The sequence below is a fragment of the Botrytis fragariae genome, assembly GCF_013461495.1.
Source record: "Botrytis fragariae strain BVB16 chromosome Unknown tig00000795, whole genome shotgun sequence".
NCBI classification, from domain to species: Eukaryota; Fungi; Ascomycota; class Leotiomycetes; order Helotiales; family Sclerotiniaceae; genus Botrytis; species Botrytis fragariae.
In genome coordinates this window covers 1,290,366-1,314,775 of record NW_023501011.1, presented here as the reverse complement: position 1 = coordinate 1,314,775, position 24,410 = coordinate 1,290,366, and the positions used below count along the sequence as shown (strand labels likewise).

General features: G+C 42.9%; 7 protein-coding genes across 7 annotated transcripts; 5 read left to right on the top strand and 2 right to left on the bottom strand.

Moving 5' to 3' along the window:
• Positions 1 to 874: 874 nt before the first annotated feature.
• On the top strand, positions 875 to 1,699 carry Bfra_007321 (uncharacterized protein; the record flags this gene model as incomplete). The annotated part of the gene is made up of 3 exons (XM_037337694.1): positions 875 to 1,033; positions 1,200 to 1,400; positions 1,487 to 1,699. The coding sequence occupies 3 exons, from the start codon at positions 875 to 877 to the stop codon at positions 1,697 to 1,699; spliced, it is 573 nt and encodes a 190-aa protein (XP_037187074.1).
• Positions 1,700 to 2,219: 520 nt separating this feature from the next.
• Bfra_007320 (putative amino acid protein) lies at positions 2,220 to 4,306 on the bottom strand (the record flags this gene model as incomplete). Its single annotated transcript, XM_037337693.1, has 8 exons — positions 2,220 to 2,431; positions 2,495 to 3,367; positions 3,421 to 3,541; positions 3,626 to 3,660; positions 3,713 to 3,903; positions 3,966 to 4,090; positions 4,149 to 4,169; positions 4,244 to 4,306. The coding sequence occupies 8 exons, from the start codon at positions 4,304 to 4,306 to the stop codon at positions 2,220 to 2,222; spliced, it is 1,641 nt and encodes a 546-aa protein (XP_037187073.1).
• Positions 4,307 to 7,188: 2,882 nt separating this feature from the next.
• Positions 7,189 to 8,390, top strand: Bfra_007319 (uncharacterized protein; the record flags this gene model as incomplete). The annotated part of the gene is made up of 3 exons (XM_037337692.1): positions 7,189 to 7,284; positions 7,343 to 7,917; positions 7,967 to 8,390. The coding sequence occupies 3 exons, from the start codon at positions 7,189 to 7,191 to the stop codon at positions 8,388 to 8,390; spliced, it is 1,095 nt and encodes a 364-aa protein (XP_037187072.1).
• Positions 8,391 to 10,233: 1,843 nt separating this feature from the next.
• On the top strand, positions 10,234 to 11,379 carry Bfra_007318 (putative udp-n-acetylglucosamine transporter protein; the record flags this gene model as incomplete). The annotated part of the gene is made up of 1 exon (XM_037337691.1): positions 10,234 to 11,379. The coding sequence occupies one exon, from the start codon at positions 10,234 to 10,236 to the stop codon at positions 11,377 to 11,379; it is 1,146 nt and encodes a 381-aa protein (XP_037187071.1).
• A 2,243-nt stretch (positions 11,380 to 13,622) lies between these two features.
• Bfra_007317 (putative serine threonine-protein phosphatase pp-z protein) lies at positions 13,623 to 15,316 on the bottom strand (the record flags this gene model as incomplete). The annotated part of the gene is made up of 2 exons (XM_037337690.1): positions 13,623 to 14,150; positions 14,207 to 15,316. 2 exons carry the CDS (start codon positions 15,314 to 15,316, stop codon positions 13,623 to 13,625), a joined length of 1,638 nt encoding a protein of 545 aa, XP_037187070.1.
• A 2,415-nt stretch (positions 15,317 to 17,731) lies between these two features.
• Bfra_007316 (uncharacterized protein) lies at positions 17,732 to 18,722 on the top strand (the record flags this gene model as incomplete). Its single annotated transcript, XM_037337689.1, has 2 exons — positions 17,732 to 18,410; positions 18,514 to 18,722. The coding sequence occupies 2 exons, from the start codon at positions 17,732 to 17,734 to the stop codon at positions 18,720 to 18,722; spliced, it is 888 nt and encodes a 295-aa protein (XP_037187069.1).
• Positions 18,723 to 21,447: 2,725 nt separating this feature from the next.
• Bfra_007315 (putative integral membrane protein) lies at positions 21,448 to 22,485 on the top strand (the record flags this gene model as incomplete). Its single annotated transcript, XM_037337688.1, has 1 exon — positions 21,448 to 22,485. One exon carries the CDS (start codon positions 21,448 to 21,450, stop codon positions 22,483 to 22,485), a length of 1,038 nt encoding a protein of 345 aa, XP_037187068.1.
• Between the last annotated feature and the right edge of the window lie 1,925 nt (positions 22,486 to 24,410).

The window sequence follows — 24,410 nt, the reverse complement described above, 5'->3', positions numbered from 1 at the left end:
ATATCTACCTCGTAGGCCTCATCTCAAGCAACTGTGGTATCCATCTGCCATTACAATATCTTGAGAAACATTAGTAAATACTTGTAGAGTGGTCAAGATCGCTTTTGAATGGAAGTTCAAGCTTCTCTGAAGAACATACTGTTGTAATGTGAAACAGGGGTGTGATATCTATCAGTTCCTGGTGGGAGAAAATACAAGATTTGGGACAAAACACCATGATGTTTGAAATCTAATCCAATACCTCAGTGCTATTAGTTTCCCCCATTAAGAGATAGAAACCGAATTAAAGAAGCAATGTGGTAAAATTGAAACATCTTGTCGAATATGCTGGCCACTTAAGCGTCTTAATCCTGCTTCTAAAAGACACCTCACCAAGAATTCGTCAATTGGGAATGAGATGATAGCATCCAGTTTCTAGAGTCATTAGAAGATTCTCATCCTACAGGCCGGACCCTTTAGGTCAGACCCTTTCTTCAAGCCATTTAAATAGTAGAGATCCACACCTTGTGTAGCCACTATTTTGACTGTGCAAAGCCATTAATGAATTTGATCACCAGGCCTTCAGCCCAATCAGTGAATTGTTGAGATCATGAGTTAATCTTTGTTACTGCACCAGCTTAATGATTCAGTCAAGAGCGGATCGAAAAAAACCCACTATAATAAAACAATACGGTTGAAGCTTCCCTAGCAAAATTCCAGCCAATAAAAGGGCAGGACCCCGAGCCGAAAATCCCCTTTCTTCAAAACACAACCACCATCTTTCCAACACAAGTTGTTTTTAAACAATCACTCTTCCATCAATTGATCGCTGGACAAGAATTCTTTGATGCTAATCTTTGTCATTATTGTACTCCTCAATAATTAATCTGCCAATATGTCGTCATTTTCTGTCCCTGCTGTTCGCAATGCTACTGGTGCCTCTGCTGAGAATAGCGTAACGGCAATCATCATGCGCAATCGAGCAATTCTCTACGAAAGCAATAATCCCACCAGTCCTTTCAATCCTTCTATCTTGAATTTACTCAATAGCATGGTATGTTCTCTACTATTCATACTCAAATGTGGGACTTTCTTCTCATTGTCAATATGACTCTGAATCTCTATCGATCTGCTTTGGGTCCCAGAGAGGAAAGGAAGACTTATCATGCGATAATTCCTCATTTCACCCTCTCCAAAAGACATATCTAACGCAATCAAAGCCCAACGACGAAGCTTCCGAGTCCAGATTATTTGCCCGCGCATCCGAGAAGAGACAATCCCACATCGACACCAGCAATCTCCTCGATGGCGCAGCCGACATCCTTGAACAGTCTGCTGAAAAATCTTCAGAAAACTCAAGTGCCCCCTCCAAAAATATCGATGATAAATTCACAACTGCTTCTTTCTTCCGCTGTTGCCAAGTTAGTGTTCTCTTCTCCTTTTTGCACATTTTATCACTACATTTTCCATTTCCTTGCGATCTACACAAACTGAAATATGCATATAGTGTCAGCAAGCATCCAATTCGCCAACTTGCAGAAGAGAAGAAGAGAAAATCGGTGTCGTTCGGGGAAAAGAGCAGAAAATCCTCGTGGTCAATAGCGAATGCGAACATGAGAAGTGCTCTCGATGCGTCAACGTTGATGAGAATGGTGTGCGTGTTGGTGTTAAACCTTGGGAATTGGAGTGGACAGGTCCTGCTGGTTTCAAACAGGCATAGAATTTAATGTGGATTTGGAAAGTGCAGTGGGCTGTGAGGAAGGCCTGGTTCTTTCTTGGGGGCTGAGATGTTTGGACAAGTTGGGAAAGAACTTTTCAGTACGGCTACAACCTAGGTAGCGATTGCCGATTACAACAGGCAATATAAAGAGTAAAAACCCGATGCGGCAAGACGATTTGTTACCCCATAATAGCCCAGTGTACCACATCTCATCAGCAACTCAAAAGCTAATGATTGCAAATTTTGAATTGCAATTTTGATCGTTGGAAGGCCAGTGATCTCATAAAATCAATATCTTCCGAAAGATCTAGGTATTATTAATCTATGTATATGAAACCATTCTCAAATTTATACTGCAACGATTGCCGTTCTTTCAAATCTATATACTCTCGCATCAATGTGTTCAAGGATTTCCTTGTTCCTGCGCGGTCCCGTCTAAAAGCCCTCCACTTTAATACACAGAAAGAAGATCAGTATCTTAATCCTTCAAAAGAAAAAGTCAAGGCGATCATCGAGTATCTCACTTCTCAGAATAAGTAGCTGGGACCGCGTCCCCTTCTACCTCAGGCACCTGAAGCTGTTCATCCGGTTCTTGTCGGAGGCCTTCCGCTGGCGCTCCTTCACTTTCCACGAAATGTGATATGCGTTCTCGTGGGAGCCATGATCCTACGGGTGTAAACCACCAGGAAATTAGAGCTAGGATTGTTACACCTGCCATAATTATTGGCGCATCTGTGATGTATTAGTATGTGGCAGAGTGGTGAGCGGCTGTAGAAATAATGGAGGGGTACTTACAATTCAATGTAGCTGCAGTGACAGGGAATTCATAAGGACTGAAAAGGATTGCCACAACCCAACCATTCCAAAAGATTGAGATAAATTGAAATGGTCTACTCCATCTACCTAAACTCCATCTTGGCTTGGGAAATGTATGTGGTGTCAAGAAAAATCTTCCAAAAGCAATAAGTCCATATGCGGCGGCCGATGGAACACCAGCAGCGGATATGAGGGATGTGAATGCGACTGCAGAAGGTAAGATGGTGCAAGTCACAAGCGAGGCACAACCCCAAATCACAAGGACGGCGTTACGGGGTTGACCCTCAGGTGAGACACGTGATACCCAGCCCGAGAATGGAAGAACACCATCACGAGCCACTGCAAAGACAAGTCGAGATGCAGCGACAATAGCAATCGCGGTATTGAACCAAAGTGCAACCACTGCAATGATGTTCATGAAGACATGTCCACCTTGTCCTAAGACAACGGCATAGAGAGGTACGAATGGTTGAGGCGAGCCGTAAGAGAACAGAGTATCCGGATCAGGTGTGCAGAACAGAAATAGAATGATGGTGGCAAACCCTCCTACTCCACTTACAATCACACTCCAGAATATCCCTCTGGCGGCTGTGATCGAAGCGTTTTTAGTTTCTTCGGCAACGTGTCCAGAAGCGTCAAATCCAATGAGGATACCAGCAGTAGCGAGATAAGACAAACACCAATTCCATCCAGCAGGTGCACCGGTTCCATTGTAAGTTGTCATAAACGCCTCCTCTGCAGTTCGGAAACCGATGGTTCGGGCAGCTCCTATTGGTAGCCAGATGAGGTTGAGAAGGAAATCAAGCATGACTAAAAAGCTCGATATCCAAAAAACATACTTAAATAGACGGGCTGTTTCATATGTCAATATTTAACAATTGTTCCAATTAAGTGTGATAACTCACGTGGTAGAAAATTCACGATTGCGGCTAGTGCAAGGAGAACCTCAGTACAAATCCATTGAACTGCCCGGAACTTGATATCACTGGTATCCGTTGGAAAATCGACGTTGAAAACAACAATTTCCTGATAAATGTTAGGCAACATCCAGCAATGAAATCCAGAATTCGCTCGTGGAGCTGTGCAGATATCACGTGCACGTTGACTTACCGAAAGCATGTAATTGACAGCTCCTTGGGTATTGCCTGCAAGTAATTAGAATAAATTTCAAGAATCATGAATTCGAGATCAGCTTACTTGCACAAAATGTCATCCAAGCAGTAGTACTCCACCACGCAACAACGAATCCTAAAAGTCGACCATACTTGGCTCCTCCAGCTTCAGCTGCCCAGAGATAGATGGAGCCAGCTGAGGGTGACGCAGAACAGACTTCTGCTATAACGGCTGCAGTAATGAAGGTAAAAAAGCATGTTACAAGATAACTGGTCCTATATAGTTAAAAGTGTTAGAAGTCATGTGAGAAGTTCTAGATTCCAGGTGCACAACTAACCAATAAGCTAAAGGACCTCCGGAGGCGATTCCAGTGGTGTAAGTGACTCTTACACCTCCGACGAAGTACAAGGCAGCGAACGATGTTGAGAAGTTCTCAAAGAGAGTGTATGTACGATGTAACACCTATATCGTATTTGTGAGTTTTTGAGTCGTTGTATTTTGGATTAAAATTTTGACTCACGGGTTTGTAGCCAAGAGTTTCCTGAACGAGTAGATAAGATTAGTTTGAATGTCATTCATCATCAGGATTGATTGATGTTAAAAGCAATTACTTACTAGTTGAGCATCATCTCTTGCCTCAATTATGACACTCTTGTTGTCTTCCCCCTTGTGAACCATATTGTCACTGGTTATCTAGGACTTGACTAAAAATTACCAACGAATGGGTTTGGGAAGAAGGAAACAAGTGAAGATGGAAGTGATACTAGTCACACGGTACCTAGCAAGTCATTTAGTACTCCGTAGTGTGCCGCCTTTATATTCCCGAGAATATCCACTACGACGTTCAATTAGCACACGGTACAAATCACGACAGAGGAAAGAGATTTCAATGGCGCTAACCATTTCGTTTTAGCCGGAGAACCCAAATTTTGATGGTTGGTCCGTTTGTCATCGATTTATACATATTTGGCCCGTTTTCTGCCTTGATGTAATCGTATTGATATCAAACTTTTATCACAGAATAGGAAGAACAGCACGGGACAGTACGAAGATGAATGATTGGTATGATAATTTGCATTGTATGCGATTAATCATCTACCATCCGACGATATAATTACTCCGTCCGTACCTACCTAGTATGTCGTAGAAAAATGATAGCTATTGTGCCCCACTTTCAAAGTCACCCCACCGAGCCACTTCAACGTACTAGGCCTTCTTTGGGCGGGGGAAAGTATTTGGTGTTTTGAACGATATGTCTACAAGAAATCATAGTGTTCTCATTGTATTCTCATTTATATGACTTATCTTGATGCCGACTCAATACTTCCCTCGTCATTCGAGTTGAAGACGACAGCGAATTGATTTATTGAAAGTTCAACTGTTGACCAGAAACCGTTTGGCGCATGCATGCAAACAATCCTTTGAAATATCTCCATCACGCGTTTGTTTCAATGCCAAAATGGACTCCATTCTTCCATGACGACCTTCTGTTCGTTATAGATTTCAACAATTACCTTTACAGTTATTTGATTTGGTGCTTTCTCAGAATTTTGCGTGCAATTGACGCATGAGGCGTTAGATGCCCATCACAAACACAAACTTGCGGACGATCATATTGAAAAACATAGCTTCGGACGTTATATCATCCTTTTGCTCCGAAAAGAACAAAATTGCTCTCTTTCTTCCTCCAAGTCTTACGATTTCAAACCGCTTCGTTGGTTCCCCACTGCACCCATCAAATTTGATGATGCCCCATTGTTACATCTCGTCGATCGCTGAGCGTCTCTCATCGTACATTGATCCACTCATCACCAGTCTACGAAGTGTACGATCAAGAACAAGTTCAAAGATATTTTTGAAATACTACTTGATACCATCAAGAGATTGAGATATAGTTAACCATTCGCTTTTGCGAAGTATACTAGCTCTAGTTAGAGCTACACTTCAGTCCAACACGCCTGGAGCATTGTGAGTCACGCAAGTGTGTTGCCATAAATACATTTACATCAGTCTGCACCATACGAGAGGAAGTTAAAGATGGCGCATCATGACTTATTGGAAGCGAATCTTACCTCGAAAGGGGCATACAGCCTCATCAAAGAGTCGTATTGCAATGCTTACTGGTATCCCCAAAAGAAGTTTAGTTTATATGTCCTAGCCATCTACCTTCGCGATCTGAGAAAAAATTCAAGCTTGCTTATAAGCAATTTTGATTTCCTTGAGGACATGCGGCCAGCATTTAATATCTGCTATCTCATCTGCCCATTCTGTCCTCCCATCGTTCCATCTCGATCTTTACTTGCCAGCCTACACATTGTCAATTTAATTTACCTGCTCACAACTACATCTCCATCTACATCGGCTACAACTTTTCCACGCCTCTTCACTGGCGGTAGTCATGCTTGTTCTTCCTGTGCACCTCTGGTCTCAGACTTCGGAAGTCGTCTGGCACTTCGTACCAAGATATATTCAGTGGTAACATTAAATATTTGGCTTCACCGGCACAAAACTAGAATTGCATTAGGGCTATTGCTTGAGGTCTGTCTTGATTTATCGTTGTCGAAGATGGCGTTCTTCATCTCAATGATTATTTCTAGGTATATAGAAGATAAATATTATATTGGAGAAATAGCACGGAAATGAAACGTGGCACTTTAATTATTGAGTCAATTGGGATTCAGGCAATCATACATCAACTGACGTTCAAGTTCATTTTTTCTCTTAGAACAATCTATCTCTCCATATATCAAGGCGTGAATATCGGCCATTCAAAGAAGACAGCCTGATACCATCATCACACATCACAAAATAACCAATGATACCTGGTATGCAATGGCAAATCGGTCCAAGATTGATTCCTACCATACACCACAAACAAGAACGTCTTTCGCATCGGAGACGAGCACATGAAACCAATGCAGACAGAGGTTTAAAGGAGGTAGAAAATTCCGGCGCTAAACTTCCTTTACCGAAACCAATCAGACTGATTCGTTGATACCGCATGCCAGGGTATATGCAATGACCAATTGCTTTGGTTCTGTCCTAATCCCTCTGCCGATTTCTTCTCATAGACGTTTAGGATTAGAAATGAACATAATTTGGTGAACTAGGAGCTGAAAGAACATTGATGCATGTAGCCCATGCGATAACCTCCTTTTGTAACTCATCCGGGATCTTAAGTGAAAACAATTTACTACCAACAAGGCCCTGAACAGTGCGTTGTCACTGTCGCTAAACCCTTTTCGCAAACCACTTGGGACACTGGGTAAAAATAGCTAAGCGCAAAAGCTCGGAAGATTATCCAATCCCGTTGTCAGCTCATGGTTGTTTTCTTGTAAATTGTAAGTTCTTCTGATCTCAGCAGTTAATTGTTGACTGGAAAATTGAATCATTGTTCTGGCTCCCTCTGCATATCCTTTAGCTGAAACCTCCAAACGGCTCTTTCGAATGAATTTCTCCAAGTTTCTTTCATCACAGCCCTCTAATCTCTCTACACGCTTTCCAGGCGATCAGTTTCCTAGAGTCTTGTGGCTCTTATAAAGTTTCCTCCTCGATTCAGCATGTCGCATGATAAGCATACCGTCGGTAGTATTATTCAAAAGCTGAAAGTTTACGATGTAGAACAGACCGTAGAATCTTTGTTAGATCAGGAAGAGGTAAGTGATGTCGTTTCCTGCACTTTGTCGGGAGAGATAGTTATAACTTCGTATACAGTTTACCAGCTTTCTCTGCGATATCCTCACATCTTTACCCACAGAATACAAAAGAGCTGCTCAGGAAATGTTACGCAAGACCAACCAAACCAAAAAGAAGCAGACTAAAAGTCCAGTGCTGGCACTCGTCATTGCTCATAGCTTTTATCTACCGCCTAGTGTGCACGATCACTATCGAGTATGGAAGGAGAATCCCTACCGATTTTGGCAGCCCTTTGAGATTTCGAATACTAATCGGTCAGTTGAGGACGTCGCTATTGAGTCGTACCTTGTGGTCCGGAATTCACGTCTGCGACAGGCGCAAGACATCATCTTTCGAAGGTTCCACGTTAGCTTCTTATACCAGCTCGCATTGTTGTTTGGTCATGGGCAGAAAATGATGACGAAAAGATTGCATAACGTTCTACATCAACGACTGATCACAGCATTCACACAATGCAACAGAATCACTGATGAGACGGACGTCGTTAAAGCGAACCTACAAGTTTGGGTCACTGCTGGGGCGAGATATAATAAGATATGTATGGCTCTTGACAAAGGCGCCCTATTCTTGATCCCACAGATACCAGACGATATGTAAGTCGATATACTTCTCTTCCTTCAGATCAGTATACTAATAATATAGGTGGGAGAGTCCAAACTCTCTAAAAGGTGTGGAATTCGATGAAGCAATGGCCCATCTGAAGAACGAAGGCATCATGGAGCTATCAAATCAGCTTGAGGCTGACTTTGTAGCCAACCAAATTCTAAATGTCGCGCTTGATCCTTTTAAATGGGATGTTGTTGATTCAAGAACTGTCACTGCCAATCTATCAACCGGGCCAAGGACTGTTCCTGATGACCCATACGCCGAGCTAAGAATTATTAAAGCAGATCCGGACGTGAAATCACAAGCTATCGCAGCAAAGCCTCTTGACACCAAGCCCATTTCAATTTTTTCGCTATTAAATCCACCAGAAGCGGCACAAGAATCTGATAAGAAATCGAGAGACATAGATTTACATTTGCAGTCGCGCAACTCTAGTGAGAAGCGACAACGTATCAATTAAGTCTCCATTCATGATCCAGTTTTTACAGAGTACCCACAGCGGTCGTTTTCAGGTATGATTGTGTCGGGTGAATAAGGAGAGGATGGAGGGGAAACTTCTGGTTCGCTATATGATGAGAGGCTGGTTTCACAATTAATAAATTTGTTATGCAACACTTATATAATTTCTAAGCTTTCATTATCCATTCAAATTTATTTATATCTACTACAGACACCAGCCCGCCGAGAAGGATGTAATCCTGCTGGAATAAACTTGTGTGAGATGATGAGTAAAAGTCTTATCATCTGGCATCTGTGAAAATGCTTATTTAGCTAAGAACAGAAGCAGATGTAACTGACCAAAGTATTGATCTCCACCACCAATGGTATGTCTAACATAAACCTCTATGTCACTGAGTGCGGGACGAACCACTTGTCTTCAAAGCTGCTGTGCTGATCAGCAATGATGACAATTGCAGTTTAGTTAATGATATATGTATCCGGTCTGGCCTACCAATAGATCTATGCTAGAATGAGGTTCAGAAGGCGAGTTGATGTTAGATGCTGACATCATGGTAGAGATAGCCCGAGATGGCTTAATCTGGATACATTGTCGTTGGTACAATGGTAGAAGCTGTGGAACAAGATTAGAAAAGTTCCACTTACCTCAGGTTATTTTATGGAAAAAAAATATGAACGATCAAAAATCTGAAGACTTGAATGAGGAGTATAAAAAGAGGGCATGATGATGTTGGAACGTGGTTGAGTTCATTAATATGCTTACATACTATTCGCGCGAGTAGAACGAATGATTTATTCGATGGAACGGACAACTCAAGTACTTACTTTGGGTATTAAACGCTTGGAATTCAAATATCGCAATACTTAATAAAATGATGCTTGTATTGATCATGGGGATGAAGATGTAAGATGCTTGTTTACGAAAGATAGCAGTGAAAGAGATAAAAAGCATACATTATATTGGTTTTTTATTCTCAGATCACCAATCAATAAGGTGTTGTGGTTTAGTGGTATAATTCTTGCTTAGGGATCGATTAGTCTTCGTGATTAATCCTTCATGTAAGAGGTCCCCGGTTCAATCCCGGGCAACGCCCCAAAGTTTATCTTTTGCACTTTCCGGATCTGTTTTTTTTGCTCTTGGAAGTAAGAAATATATTATATACCTTTGGATCAGACGCGATGTTACTCAACGTTGTTTTATTGCTAGCGTCCTTTTTTACCCTTCAGCATCAATTTTTTTTAGATACAGTTGTTGGGTGAGATCTTGATCTTACATAAGCACAACCCCTCTGTACTCACTTGTGCGTCGATCGCACTGTAGATCTAGACGCAGATAAACTTTTGACATCTCTTGATCTCATGACATCTTGTTGAGCACTCACTTATCCAAGTAAGAGTTGGAGATGAAAAGTTTCCAGATGTGGCATCATTCTTTTATCATTTGCCCGTAGCACATATGCACATAGTCATTCATACATAGTTTATCTATCTCCTCCTTCTCGTCATGATCATTATCGTGAGATGTGTGTATAAGTAGGTCAATGTTTATGGAGAGAAAAAAATTACTTGTGACAATCATTGCCGACTTCAATTGCACGATAAAAATGTTCTGTTCATATTCCACCTTTCTAGCACGATCAATCATATTTGGTATGGAAAAGCCAGCTGATGGAAATAGATCCAAACAACAAATAATGAGACAAATTCTCCGTTTCTGTTGTGCCCCTTGCTTGCTTCTAGAACACTGATAAGTAAGTAAGGACAGCCAAGGCTTTCACTGTAAGATGTGTTCTTTCATTTCTGTATTCAATCTTTCGGATCAATCCTCCTCATATCATTGAATCATGAGTTCCTTCACCGACAACCTCCTCCCAATCTATATCGTTGGAGAAACCATACGCGCAAATTACGCATACTTTGCCTTTCATACGGCTCCTCAGATAACTCCATCATTGATTGCGCTTCTTTCTGAAACTCTAAAGCTTGCTATCGCAGCTATAATTATCAATCATTCTGAGGAAGGTCTTTCTTCTATAAGAAAAAAGTTCAATAGGAACGGCTTCAGGGATGTTCTGCAATACGGTGTTCCAGCAGCCTTTTACCTCATCAATAACCTGATATATTTCACGATCCTGCCTTCCACATCGCCGAGTCTTCTCCAAGTATGTATGCTTGCGAAAATCCCAGCGACGGCGATCCTGCATCATTTCTGGGTTAGGAAGCAAGGAAACGCTAGATCGTGGATATCTCTTGGATCCCTCTGCTCTGGGCTCTTTCTCTTCAACATCCCCTCGGGCGATGATACAAAGGGTTGGCTTGTGGCTCCTATGGCAGGACTGGTGATAGCGGGATTTTCTGCGATCGCTAGCATTGCTAGCGAGTCTCTTACCAAGACTGGGTCATTTTGGGAATCTCAACTATGGCTTTACCTTTGGGGAGTTTTCTTTTCCATCATCTCATACCCCATCGCTACTTGGATGACGGCTGATCGCGGGACGAATTCGAATCTCTCGGTAACATCTACTGCAACGATTGCAATATATTTCTCATGTCTCACATCCGGTGTCGGCTTGATCGTTGCTGCTATGCTGCGGAAAAAAGACAATCTTACGAAATTGGTTGGAACTTCGATTAGTCTGCTCACGATTGCGGCAACTCAGTATGTCATATTCCCAGCATTACGATCATCGGGCTTCACCGCGTGGAAGATAATGGGTGGATTGGTAGTCATAATCTCAACTGGCTGTTATAATTATTTCAAGGACACATCTCCAGAGAACGTCAATTCGTTGAGCCGGCTACTTCCCACCTCCAATGAGTACACTCAAGATGGCGAGCTCTCAAGATCCGAGAAATCAATTGCTACCTCGACACTAGAAGGAACGATCTCATGGTTTCCTTTTATTCACCAGAGATCCCCATCCACTTCGTACGGGTTGGTTGAAAGTCGGGAGGCTGAGAGCGAAGAGAGATCGCCCATCTGCCAGTAAAGACTAAACTCAAGCCCCGGAAGTTTATTTCCAAGCCTGATCTTGAGTAAAAGTTCATTAGGAGACTTGGAAATTCTCAGGAAGCTCAAGTCCTGGATATGTCGGATGAAGTTTGAAGAGGTCGACAATTGGTTATGATCTTCTTTCTCAGTGGCTCCAGGATCAGAGATTCGGGGCAAGTTTGCAAAGCCATGCTTTCTAGATACCATCTAGCCGTAGATTAGACCGGTATTCATACTTAGTTGTGCTCCTAGTCTTTGTCATAAGTTTGGGCATTCGTAGGGTCAATAATACATGTAAGCCATCAACTTATGCGACAATGCTGATTTGATATTCGCTGGCCATGCGATTATTCCCCATCGTTCTTTTGGCCATGCGCAGATTTTATCCACATCACCTCCATTATTTATTACTTCTAATCAAGTGTTTTCTCGTCATCATCAAACAATTGGTAGCTTCATGATTGAATTGTGACTGTTCAAAGGGCCATTCCTACACACTTCGTCTCCAGCTGCATAACCAGCAAAACATTGGTCCCCAGAACTTTGGATTTAGCAGTTGCCCCTAATATTAGATAGAAGCTTTAGTACTCGGCAATACGCGAATCCTAAAACTTTGGTTTATTCTCCTTTAGAGTTGTCAGTTCCATCTACGCAGACTATTAACAAAATCGGCAACCAAATCCTAAAACTCGTTTCCCTACCCCCTCATCTCCCAAAAGCATCTCAACAAACCCAAGTTTTCCCGAGCTTTCACAAATCTCTATCCTATCAACCTGCACTTACCCCCCAAAAAATCCTTACACACACCACTTACATCTCCCCATTCCCCATTCCCCATTCCCAAAAATATAAAACCCCCTCCCCCATCTCGCTTAGCCAGTACCTGTAAAGCCTATTCTAACAACCTGCTAGAGCATACCCAGAGTACTCCTGATAACTACAACTCGTTCCCAAGAACGCATAGGTTGGAATTCACGAGGTATCCCTCCACCCCCGTGGACATCACATCCCATTTCAAATGAATACCCGGATATGAACAGCAGCAACATAACGCCACCACAAAAAACCAAAAAACCAAATTGCGTAATCAAACTCCCAGACGAATTTGCACCTGCAAGTCTATAAATGGAGGCCAGACAGCATTACCTCAAGTATGGAACTTCTCAGAAAGTTCGTGAGGAGTCTTCCCACAGTAACAGCCTACAGACTTGCTTGGTGAAACAAGTTGAGACGAGAACAAAAGAGGTTTGGAAGCTTCCGTACCAAGTACAACATGGTTATGCTTAAAGTAGGCATCTCATCTCAAACTTCCCAATCACTACAAGACGAGATCTCGATTTTGGAATTTTGCGTTGAAGGACTTGATCTTCTCTGATTTTCATCCAGAATAATACAACCAGATGTAGAAAGAAAGATACAAACTTTTTATTCACATCACTCAAATGGTCACGCATGTATAAAGATCAGAAGTTGAAGAACGCTTATAATCTCATATCGTTTCGTCATCTATCGATTGCATCAATTGATGAGTAAGTCGAGTCAATCAACACCATGCTCAAGAGCTTCCATGTCTCTATGCCATGTCACCCTTCACAACAACTCCCCACTCCAGTGATGCCACTGAGTTCTACTCTGACTTCTGCTCCACATATTATGAATACCAGATACACCACTGACCCAGCATACATACCTACCGTCCATCACCCACCTACCCATCTGTATGTTCATAAACAGCGATTGTGTACTCTACAGAGGCGAAGGAAAAGTAGAGTTTATGTTTGTGATCTTCTGTCCCCCATCCGAGACGTACCAAAACAAATAACGCCAATATAAAATGTATCCGTTTCCGTGTCGTACTTTCGAGAAAGGGGAGAGCCTGTTAATATCGCAGATAAGAAACTATCCGCAGGAAAAGAAAATAAATCAAATGTGTGCATATAACATCTACGGGCAGCCCCCAGCCTCCAGCTTCCACTATCTATCTTAACCTTCTCGATGCCGTGAAGAATGAGCCTCGACCGTTTAGACATTTTAAAGTGGCCAAAATCTCTTCCGGGCCACGGTTTAGTCCTGTGTGTACTTGGCCACTCGTGGATGCCCTCTGTAAGCGCGTAAATCATGGCATGCCCCGTAATTGTTGATATCGCATCTTGTTTTGGGTTTTCTTCTTCGAATGTATAGGATTTTCCATCCAGAGCAATCTTTTTGTCTATATTTGTTTGAAATTTATCCGACAGTTCATTATACACTCTGTGGAGCAAAGGTTCCGGTCGGCGGAGGACTGTTGACCATACTGTTTCGTTTGTTGCGGCTCTTTTTCATCTGGCTCTTCAACGCGCTGGAGTCCAATGGCTTCAGCAGTTCAAAGCTGCAAAGTAATTCTGTCGAAACACTCATGACGGCTCCATAATTGTCGAATTCGCCACAATAATTTGGCGCAGAGAATACCGTAACAAGGACTCGACCTTCAAAAAATTCGTAACCATCTTCAACAACCATATGTGCCCGACAGACCAAATCAAAATCATGTCTTAACAGAAACTCCTGAATGACCTTTTTACCAAACGAGTAACTAACGCCTCTCTCGCTCTGCTCCCAATCTGCTTCCTGGTCTGCAGGATCGGACCACAAAAGATCATTAAGTAATCCATAGTCAGGAACGTCTGTTGGTCGAGCGATATTTCTGATATCATCCATATGGCTAAGAGCGGGAGACAAACCGCCATGAACACAAAAGATTTTCCCTGCGACAATTGCGGCGATAGGTAGCTGACCACAAAGTTAGTCAAAAAGCATTTATACTAGATCAAAAGGCGGCTACATACACAATTAAAGACATCTACAAACGTCTTCCACACTTTGACATTAGCTCTTCGTTTACACTCATCATAGAATCCATAAACTCTAGTAACGTTTGCGCACTCGTGATTACCTCTTAGCAAGAAGAAGTTCTCAGGATATTTGATTTTGTAGCACAAGAGCAATAAAATTGTCTCAAGGGACTGCTTTCCTCGATCGACATAGTCACCCAAAAATAAGAAGTTTGACGAGGGAGGGAATCCACACATTTCGAACATGCGTATAAGGTCCGAGTATTGCCCATGTATATCACCCACAATCTTAACTGGGGCTTCCAATTCAATCAGTGGCGGTTGCTCTAATACAATCTCTCTCGCTCGAAGACATATTGAGTTGATTTCCGCACTTTTAAGACAAACTCCCTTTGTGCTTTTGCCCTGGTATCCTGCATCCAAGAGTCGCGAAATGTAGTCGTCAAGATCTTTATCTTTCAAGCTACCCATAGAGATTTGTGCGGAGTTTGAGGTTGAGAGTGCGGTTTCATTAGATCCATTCATTGGAGCAGCTAGCAAGGTAGCTGTGTCAACAGGATTAATCTCATTTGCTCTCCTGACCAGTATAGATTGCCCAGCGCGACCTCCGACTGCGTAAGGATTGACTGTGCCGGAAGGGGGTTGGTCGGAGACATGATCTACCTCACCACTACGTTGTGCAGCGCTAACATCATGATGTCCAGACTTCACCGAGGCAGATTGAACGGGCGATGGGGGAGGTTTGAGATCATCGATTGGTGAAGGGATGTCTTCCGAAGAATCTTGAGGTGATGTTGGTGAGCCTGGTACAGATGATGCCCGACCCGATTTAGTGCTTTTTCCCGATTTCATTGAAGCAACATCGGATTTGTCGTTTGAATCTATGAGACTGCCTATTCCAGCAATCGAGTTTCTTGGACTGTCCTTGGAACCTGGTATTTTTGATCGAAGGGCGCCTCTGAATGATTTGTTGGATTCCTTGGTATCCGCTTTGCTAAATGAAGGATAAGAAGATAAGTTATCCGATCCTCTATCAAGAGACGTTTGAGAAGCACTTCTCCGCGGGGTTGCAGACCCCGAACCTTTAGAGGGTTGGTTTCCCATCGTTCCAAGTTCAAATATGCGAACCCAGCAGATCTTTATTGAGTATCAGCTCCGTGTAATTCGGGATGACTCAGAGATGTCGCTGCCGTTCAGCTGTCAATATGAGCCAAAGAGGTAGGATATTTGCTTCTTGTGTCGACAAGTAATTGTAATATATCACCGAGCACTGCCTTGATTGTCTTGGGCAAGTATCTTGTACTCTATTCGTGTGGCTAATCGTAGGGTAATGTTGCTGAAGTAGACAAGCCGTATGGTTCTAATGACAGCTCGAGTTGCATGCAATCGTAACAGCAAATTCGTATGGCTTTTGAAGAAGGCTTTTTGTCGGAAAGGTGGTAAACTGTGATGAACTATCTATCCGGTTGTAAGCATGAGTTCGACTATACATTCTCCTTCAGAAAGCTGGGCGGTATCTTGAGCGGGATGAAGCAAGTCACCTTTGTATATCCAAGCAGTGAAGGAAGAGGTCAAAGAATATCATGGGCATGGGGATTGGTACGTACCTTTACTGAAGATTAAGTAATTCCTAGCGTTGAGGCTGAGTCGATCTTGCTGAAGCTAAGGTCTTCGTCGAGATAGAGATCCGCTCCGTGAACACTGCGATTGTCGAGAAGACCGTCCCAAGTGCCTAGGTATATTGGCGAAAGCGACTTTCGATGTATTACCAAAGTTGTATCGAGTAGACAATCGTGGGGGGACGGAAGCGGCTCGTCCCAGAACGTATGCGTTCTAGCTTCCTGAAAGACCGATAGGTTTGCTTCAAAGACGATGGATGTGTGTAGTGGGTAGATGGTACAACGGGGTGTGGACGAATTATAAATGAATTTCTTCGGAATCCAGGACTCAACGGAGCATCTAGAAAAGGGAATCAATAATCAACAATTGATGATGAAAGATAGATTGAATTTATCAAAAAGGCTTCGTTATGTAAAGGGATCCGTTGGTTGCTTGTTTTCTTCCAATTCGTTCCTTTGAATGGGGTTGTTGGTTTCTTAGTTTTGATTTTGGGCTATCGGGAACCGGGACCAAAAAAGAGCCAAAGGCCCAAAAGATGATGGATGGTCTTTCGTTATTCCATACAATGATTGGTTACTGTGAAGAAAAAATGCTTGGCGATCGCACTACATATTTTGATGACGAGGGAAGAGAGGAAAGAAAGTTAAGAAGGTGAAGAAAGTCAAGAAAGTCAAGAAAGAGAGTGAAGCTCAAGTGAAGTCAAAATTAGTAAATGTATTTTAGCATAACTAACTAAAAAGTATCACTTCAACTCCTAGGTGCTGACCGAAGTACTCAAGGATTTGTTCTATCGTATTATCTTGATTTAATCTACTTTTTATAAATTCGCCGATTCGAAGCCCTCGATATTCTATCGTATTATGATGGATTTTGATCAAATATCTACTCATATCCTCCGAGGTTACACGATATGTACTCCGTATTGATTGTCAAGATAAACCTATGATATCTCCATATATCTGTTCCATATTCATTCCATTCCGAGCCTTCTACATTCTAGATTATTCTAGAACCATATCGCCCTGGGTACGGAGTACAGGATATTCGATCTTGGGTGACCATGAGAATATTGAGAGCTAGGTAGGAGAGCAGTCGGGATGTTCAATACGTTGTCGTTGAGGTGATACTCATGAGTGACAAGAACAATATCAGAGACGTCTGGGAGAAAGCGGGAAAAGGTACAAGTCATTATCTTGATACCCTTAAGGACATTCAAAGGCGTACGCAGAAGAGCAATTGCATCATCCGATATACCATCTGATACCTTCATATGAAGAGAAGGCTAAGCTGAAAGAGAGACTGGAGACTGAAGCTGCTTTCACATTGCTGATATTGCTCATCTCCTCGAAGTTAAACACCTTGGTCAGAAAAAGACACCTCAATGTGGACTTGACGTTGTTCCATGGAACAAAATGCGAACCATAGAATTGGCTGACAAGATCGATCGATCTCCTCCAAAAAGACGTGAACTTTTCCACGTTGCTAAGTAGCAAAAAATGGTGTCGTGCAAGTACTCGAGAGTCCATGGGGTTATTCCAGGGAAGGATTTCCAGTATTCTTCATATCTCTGTCCATCATTGTCCTTGCTTTTCAATAGCATAGGTATTTCTGGGGAAAGGTACCATAGCAACCTTAAGTCTCTTGTGTGCTCTTTCCATCATTTGGTACATGGGAAGGTATATTCCAGTTGTGGTTGCCATTATCACTTATACTTACGTCCTTTCCATTTCCTTACTTTCCTCCTCTTCCGATTTGTTTGTTATTTACTCATCTAGTCTCCAATCCTGTTCTAATTCGTAATCTTCCCCAACTTCATACACAATTTTGGAGCACTGTAATAGTATATCCACCTGTGTTTTTACCAAAGACATCGTTATAGGACCACATTACAATTAAACAATGGATCCTCATGGGAATCATCATCGGAGCAACGAGTGTGAGCTTGATCACGAATGCGATCAGGAGATTCAAGAGGCGATTCAACAGGCCCCCCAGCAAGTGACCCATCCTGAGAGTAATGAATATGAGCTTGATCAAGAATCTGGTCAGGAGGTGGTCCAGCAGACAAACCAAGAGCAGGACAATAGGAGTGAGTTGGTTCATGGACTCGATAAAACAGAGCCTCAGGGGAGCAGTGAGGACGAAGGCAGCCATGGATCAATTGAGATGAACATTCAGGAGATAAGCACAACTAGACACTATCGCGGGTACACTTTGCCTTTCAACTTTAGAGCGCTTGATTGGGAATTTCGATATTTAAAATGGATAAGGAAACTTCTTTACAGGCGTATCGTTACTGCCACTGTTGCTGTCATTGACGACGCCGCAATTGTCGATTTGCCCATCGAGGAGCTTTTTGCTTCTCGCACAAGCACTCTCCTTCCCGAAAATTCTGGCCAACCTGATGCATGGCGTATGCTCACTCGAGAAGAAGCCGGTGATCCTTGCTTCTTCATTCTCTATTATCCACAGTCCCAAATTGGTACAGCAATGCTTGACAGCATTAGCCCAGAGTATTATGAACGTCTCGCTCGCTCGTCGCAATCTACAGAATCTCCGCAAGAAGAAAGCTCTACCCGTGAGTACCGTCCATTCTTCTTTGTCGTACACCCCAATGTCTAGCCCTCCTTTGGACAACTTATATTGCTACAATTTTCCCACTAATTCCCATGTGTTTGCAGCACAAGCTCTCGTAAACTTCGATATTGATATTTTTATTGTTTCCGAGGAATCACTGAAGCGCCTAATATGGATTAAACACCAGGACAAGATACGAAAGCTCTGCGTGGTAGTACCCAAAGACAGCAGCAACCCCAAAGGCAACAGAAGCCGCCTGTCGCCTGTCGCCGTTGACTATGAAATGCCTGAATCGACTATCAGCCCTAGATAATTTGACGATCTTCGCGACGAATTCCGATCATGCTCCGCAGCCCTTCCCTGAGGAAGACTTTGTACGCTACGCTCAAGGAATTAAACGATATATGGAAAGCCGAACATCGCTTCAACGTGTCAACCCAATTCAGGCGTTTTTTAGGCTATTGAGCGAGTTGGTAATAGTAGTAGCGCTAGCAATTGTTTCCTTTTTGGTTTCGTTTTTTTAATTATGGGTTTAGCCTCCCTAATCGTGATGGACAGCATGGAAGGAATTGATACTATTTTGAATGGTAACATAACTTAAAAGCAGATTCATCCCTTGAACCCAACTACAGCATAGTACTTGTCTTCTATCTTAACCAGCGATTACTAGTATAGACATCCAATACATATCAGCGAATAGAACTCATGATCCTCCTTTTCATGTTCTATTCCAAGTTTAAGATACATCTCACAGATCTAACTTGCACTTTTCAAGGCCGCATTTCAAAATTTAGAATTAAATAGTCTCTGCATTGGTTCTTCCACTGACAAGACATACTCACATTTAGATGATACCTCGTAATCAGTGCTCTCAACTAGTATTTAGGCATAGTGTGAGATAAGCTTCCTTATATACCGGTATGCGTACGGTGACACCCGACGTTGAGTGAGTTCCCCATGCGAAACAAATCTCCCATCAAAACTTAAATATCGGTGTCCCCGCACGAAAGAAAGATATATCGTATAAGCAAACCAGCAAAATCGACACTGAATGGCAGGCAGGGGGGGGTCTATCCCATTTCAGCCAACACGGGGCCAAAGCACACCGTAACAGGGCACTGAAACGATGTTAATCCCCGCGCGCAGTGCCCTAACTCATGTAACCATTTAATCCTATCTGCTCATCAAGGCTTCTACAGATTCGAAAGTCATTGGGAACCTAAGATCTGAACTTTTCGGATCAACCCCCGTTATATATCTACTTCTCTCCAAGTATCTATTCTTCTCCATAATTAAATGTGGTCAGAATATCCTCTCTGTAAAGTTCTCAGCCACGTCCAGGATTACGTTGACACGGCACGGCTTGACACTTTGAAGGTCTTGGCAACTCTACAAGACGCGTAGGAACTTGGGGCATGATATGGTATGATATGGTATGATATGGTATGGTATGGCGGGATATCTATGGAGTTGAAGTTTTCACACACCAGGCTGGGAGGCTTGAGCAAGTATGCAAGAATTTTGTGACCCACTCACACACCCACCTCTCGAGCCGTTCAAGCGGACTACCGTAGTTTGACTGCGAGGTTTCTCCATACTTTTGATGGATGGATTGACAGTGATTGACAGTGATTGGGATGGATATCCATATCTACGGATGGGTTGTTGATGAGAATAAATTAAGGTTTCCGGAGTGTTACCGTGCTTTTTACGTACTAAGGGAGGAGAGGTGAGAAGTTTAGGAATGGAGGTTGCGATGTGCTGTTTGATGTTTTGGCAATGATACTCTTCTCCGACGCAACATAAAGCCTCGCGTAGGAAACTTGGTATTACCGATACATCATAAGATAGATACCTAGCACTATTCCGAATTCTTTGTCATTCGTATTAAACAGTTCGTTTTTCCAAATTACCTAGCCGGTGATGTGTTTGAGACCACCAAGTACTCGACTTAGCTAAAAGTGGTTATCGGTAGGGTTTGGGAAAAAGACAATGGCGAGGGAGAGGGGATATAAATAGATTTTTTCAGTCAGTTCGGCTTTTTTCATTGGGTGACCCACGGTAGGGCGATGAATCAGGTACGAATCAGTGGTGAAACTATCCCTATAGGGGCTTAGGGCAACGAGTTAATGAAAGGATCCAGCCACACGGTGATATAAATCTTAAAGTGGTGGGTGGGTGCGAATACGGCAGTAATGTAGGTGTGTTTGCGTTGCGTCGCCATGTTTGTAGCTTCTGCATCTTCAGGGGGGAGAAGGAGGGGAGTACAAGTTGTTGAGGTGATAGATGGGAAGGCTTGAAAGGGTAAACAGTACAGAGTGTGGTGGTGTGATGGCGTGATACAACAGTGATAGTCCTTTGAGAGATTAAGATGCGAGTTTGTGGTATATTGATATATTCCTTCGACCAGGTCAGGGTTGAATATAGGAATGAGATGAGTAAGTAAGGAAGAGAGGAAGAGAGGAAGAGAGAAAGGGAGACGAGGACCAAATCACTAGGTGGCTATCAGGTCCAGAGTACAGCATATTGTTGGTTATCAATATTCGATGATGGTAAAGAATAATGTATATCAAATGGAATCTATTCCTTCCTTCATATTAAACAGCATCGAAGATCCCTTGATGTCTCAAATCTTTCGACAATCAACCAGGATTTCCCCATAAAAAAGTCTGTGTTTTTTCGTCATTCACACAGTTCATAGTTCACAGCCCCATACAGACTGCGTTGCTCTACTGCACCGCCTACCACAGTACCCTTACTTTACAGCTGCGACATAATAATAAATATCAAACCTGCCCTTCCACATTATTTCTCTTTCCATCTCACACCAACAAATTACAAACTCACATCGACCCTTCGTCCTTTTCTTCATTTGATTTCTTCCCTCCATCCATCTATCTATCTTAGAAGAAACACATTCGTTCTTTCTCTTGGTATTTGATTTTACGATATCCAAATAATCAACGATAGAATAATCACAAGAACCACAACACCAACACCAACACCACCACCACCAATCGTTACAGTATCTCAAAATCATGGGTTTCGGTCGATTCCTTTGCGTCGGTGTGCCATTTGGCTTAACTCTCGCCAGTTTAGTCTGTCTTCTTATCGCATCCCTCGCTGGCGTCACAGACAAATCTCTCGATATCTTCGTAGTCAACACAACCAACCTCTCCATTTCCTCCTCGGCACTCCTCAGTCTCGAGAGCTCTTTGCGCAAACGTGGTCTTGCAGATCTCACCGTCGCCGCCTTGACTCCTTCCACTACCTCTGAGAAGTCCACTGTCGAATCTGCTATTGCCTCAATCACCGGAACCGATTCAGCAACCAACATCACGGCCGCAGACTTGGATTTGGCGGATAGTTACAAGGTTAGTCTTTGGGGTTATTGCGCTATCACTGGCAAGAACACTACATGCACCAAGGCGAAATTCAACTGGGCGGCCACTTCTCTCAACACTAGTACCATCGATACTCTTGCTTCTGAGACAGGTGTCAATGCCACTCTCCCAAGCGAAGTCAAACATGCTTTGAAGACCTTTACCGTGGTATCAAAATGGACACAAGTAGTATACATCATTGCCTTGATCGCCACAGCATCAGAGCTCTTCCTTGGTATCTTCGCCATGTGTTCTAGAGCCGCTTCATGCGTTACATACATCATCTCTGGTTTCAGTACCGCCGCTGTCATTGCCGCGTCTATCTTGGCTACCGTTCTCTCTTCCGTCACAGTCGGCTCCATCAAAACAGCCGCCAAAGCATACGGAGTCGAAGCCTCTATCGATACCCATTTCCTCGCCGTCACATGGCTCGCGGTTGTCTTCAGCATTGCAAGCAGTTTCTTCTGGGTCTTCACTATCTGCTGTTGCGCATCTGATCACAACAGCAGCAAGAAGAACCGACGCAGCGTCAATGATCAAGAGAAGTTGATCCCACAAACCATGGCTTATCAGAAGATTGATGGACCAGAAACTGCATATGCTGGTCAACAACACGGTATCTACCACCAGCAACAACATCATCAACCTACGCGCACTGGTGCCTATGAGCCTTATTCGCATGGTGCTATTTAAGTGGTGGGAGTCTACGGATGAAAAATGGTCATTGGACGGATAGGAGGATATAAGGAAGAGATGAATGAGACAAGATATTTGTTGCATTTAGCGTCGGGCGTTCAGGTTACTTTTATGACGTCTTGTGTAATTCGGTTTGGTATGGATCGAAGGGTGGATATCCTGGGGAATTAGGAAAGGCAGAAAGGAAAGATTCGAAAAACATAGTTATTTGCATTGCTCTGCAACATTGATAGATGAATGAACGATACCCTTCTTATACCAAAATTTTCATCCCTCTCTATGGTCCGAGTGAGTGAACGATAGCTCTCTATAATCTTCGCATAATTTCATTTCTACCATGAGAGTCTAGGCACTCGTTCCAAAGCACAAGTGAGTGGGAGTATAGATATCTCTAATCCTCCGCGCCCTTTCCCGTAACCCACAACTCAGCTCCTCAAAATGAAAGTAAAAGTATTACCCGAGGAGCAGCTAGTAAACACACACTCATCTAAGACCTTCTACTCCTATCCCCCCCCCTTCTCCCTCTACTGCAACTCCATCACACAAACCTCAGCACATATCGAAATACCCCCCTGTCGCTGTTGTTCAATCTAAGTAGATTCTTATTCTCATTCTCCATCAGCCCCACATTGTGAAATTGTGAATCAGAGGAATTTGATGGATATTATGGTATCTTGAAGATGGTATTTTGTTGCGATCGATGTATGTCGATATACTTTTGGGAGCAAGTAGTTCTTGTTTCGAGAATTGATATCTTCTTGGGGAGGGGATAGTGAGGTAGGTGAGTAGGGATGTTTAAATGATATGATGTGCTTTTTTTCGTGTGTACTGTTAGATTCGGTTGTGGGATTTTTGGGTGTGATGTCTCCTTTTTTATCGATTGATTTTTTTTTTTTTTGTTTATTTTTCTTCTATTTTCTTCGATTGGCTAAGGGTGTAGAGATTGAGCACTATCCTAGGGCTTGGAAAATAGATGGGATAGTATGCTGTGCTATACTGCGTCTAGGGGTGTCATTTTGGGGGTTGTGCACTGAGTAGTTGGCGAGGTGAGGGCATTGTTGTTAAGAACGTAGTGAGGGGAGAGAGGGTGTGGGGTGAATCATGATGGTGCCTTGTGGAGTCCTGGGATGGTGGATGGGATGATATACCGAGACGAGAGCTTAGTAGTGATTATTTTGAGAAGCAACGGGTGGGGATTCGAGGGTGGGAGAAAATAAAGTTACTGTTGACATCTCCTGCGGCTCTCAATGAGTAAGTGCTGATATCCTTTGTGAGTCATGATTGTATTCTTAGGCTTGCTCTGTGTAGCTTTGCTATGCCCACAGCGTTTCTAAGATTTATATCTTGATATTCCGTTTCTGACCAAGAGCGAAAGTATCCGCTCTCGTGCAATGAGGTTGTTCAGCGATCTATACCATTGATTGAAACATAATCTTGATCGCAAGCTGTTTATTTATGTAAAGTCATGATGCACCATGATTCTCGACATCAAGGAAACAAGGCTCCATCTAACAAACAAACGATTCGAAGTTGTACACTGACAGCCTCGGAGCATCTCTCACAACTCCCAAAGCAGTGTAAGAATGCCGCCACAATTTTTTCTCAAGACTCGGTATTCATGTGAAAAACATCATTCACTCTTCCAATGCTAATCCTGATTCAAGCTACAACATGTCCTGAATAATGGTCTACCTTTTCAAGCAACTAGATAACGAGGCTCATGGTAATAGGTAAATACCAAAGAGCGCCGAGCTTATAAGTGCAAAAGCTGATCCACACTTAAAAGAAGTCCCGGGGTCCCATAAATTGCGATATTCAGGCTTGCCGACAGAGTTCTTATGGATAACCAACGATGTGACAGGAATGGGTCGTCGGCGATAGTGGTGCATCCGGATCGAATCAGCACTTTTCTTCATCTCACA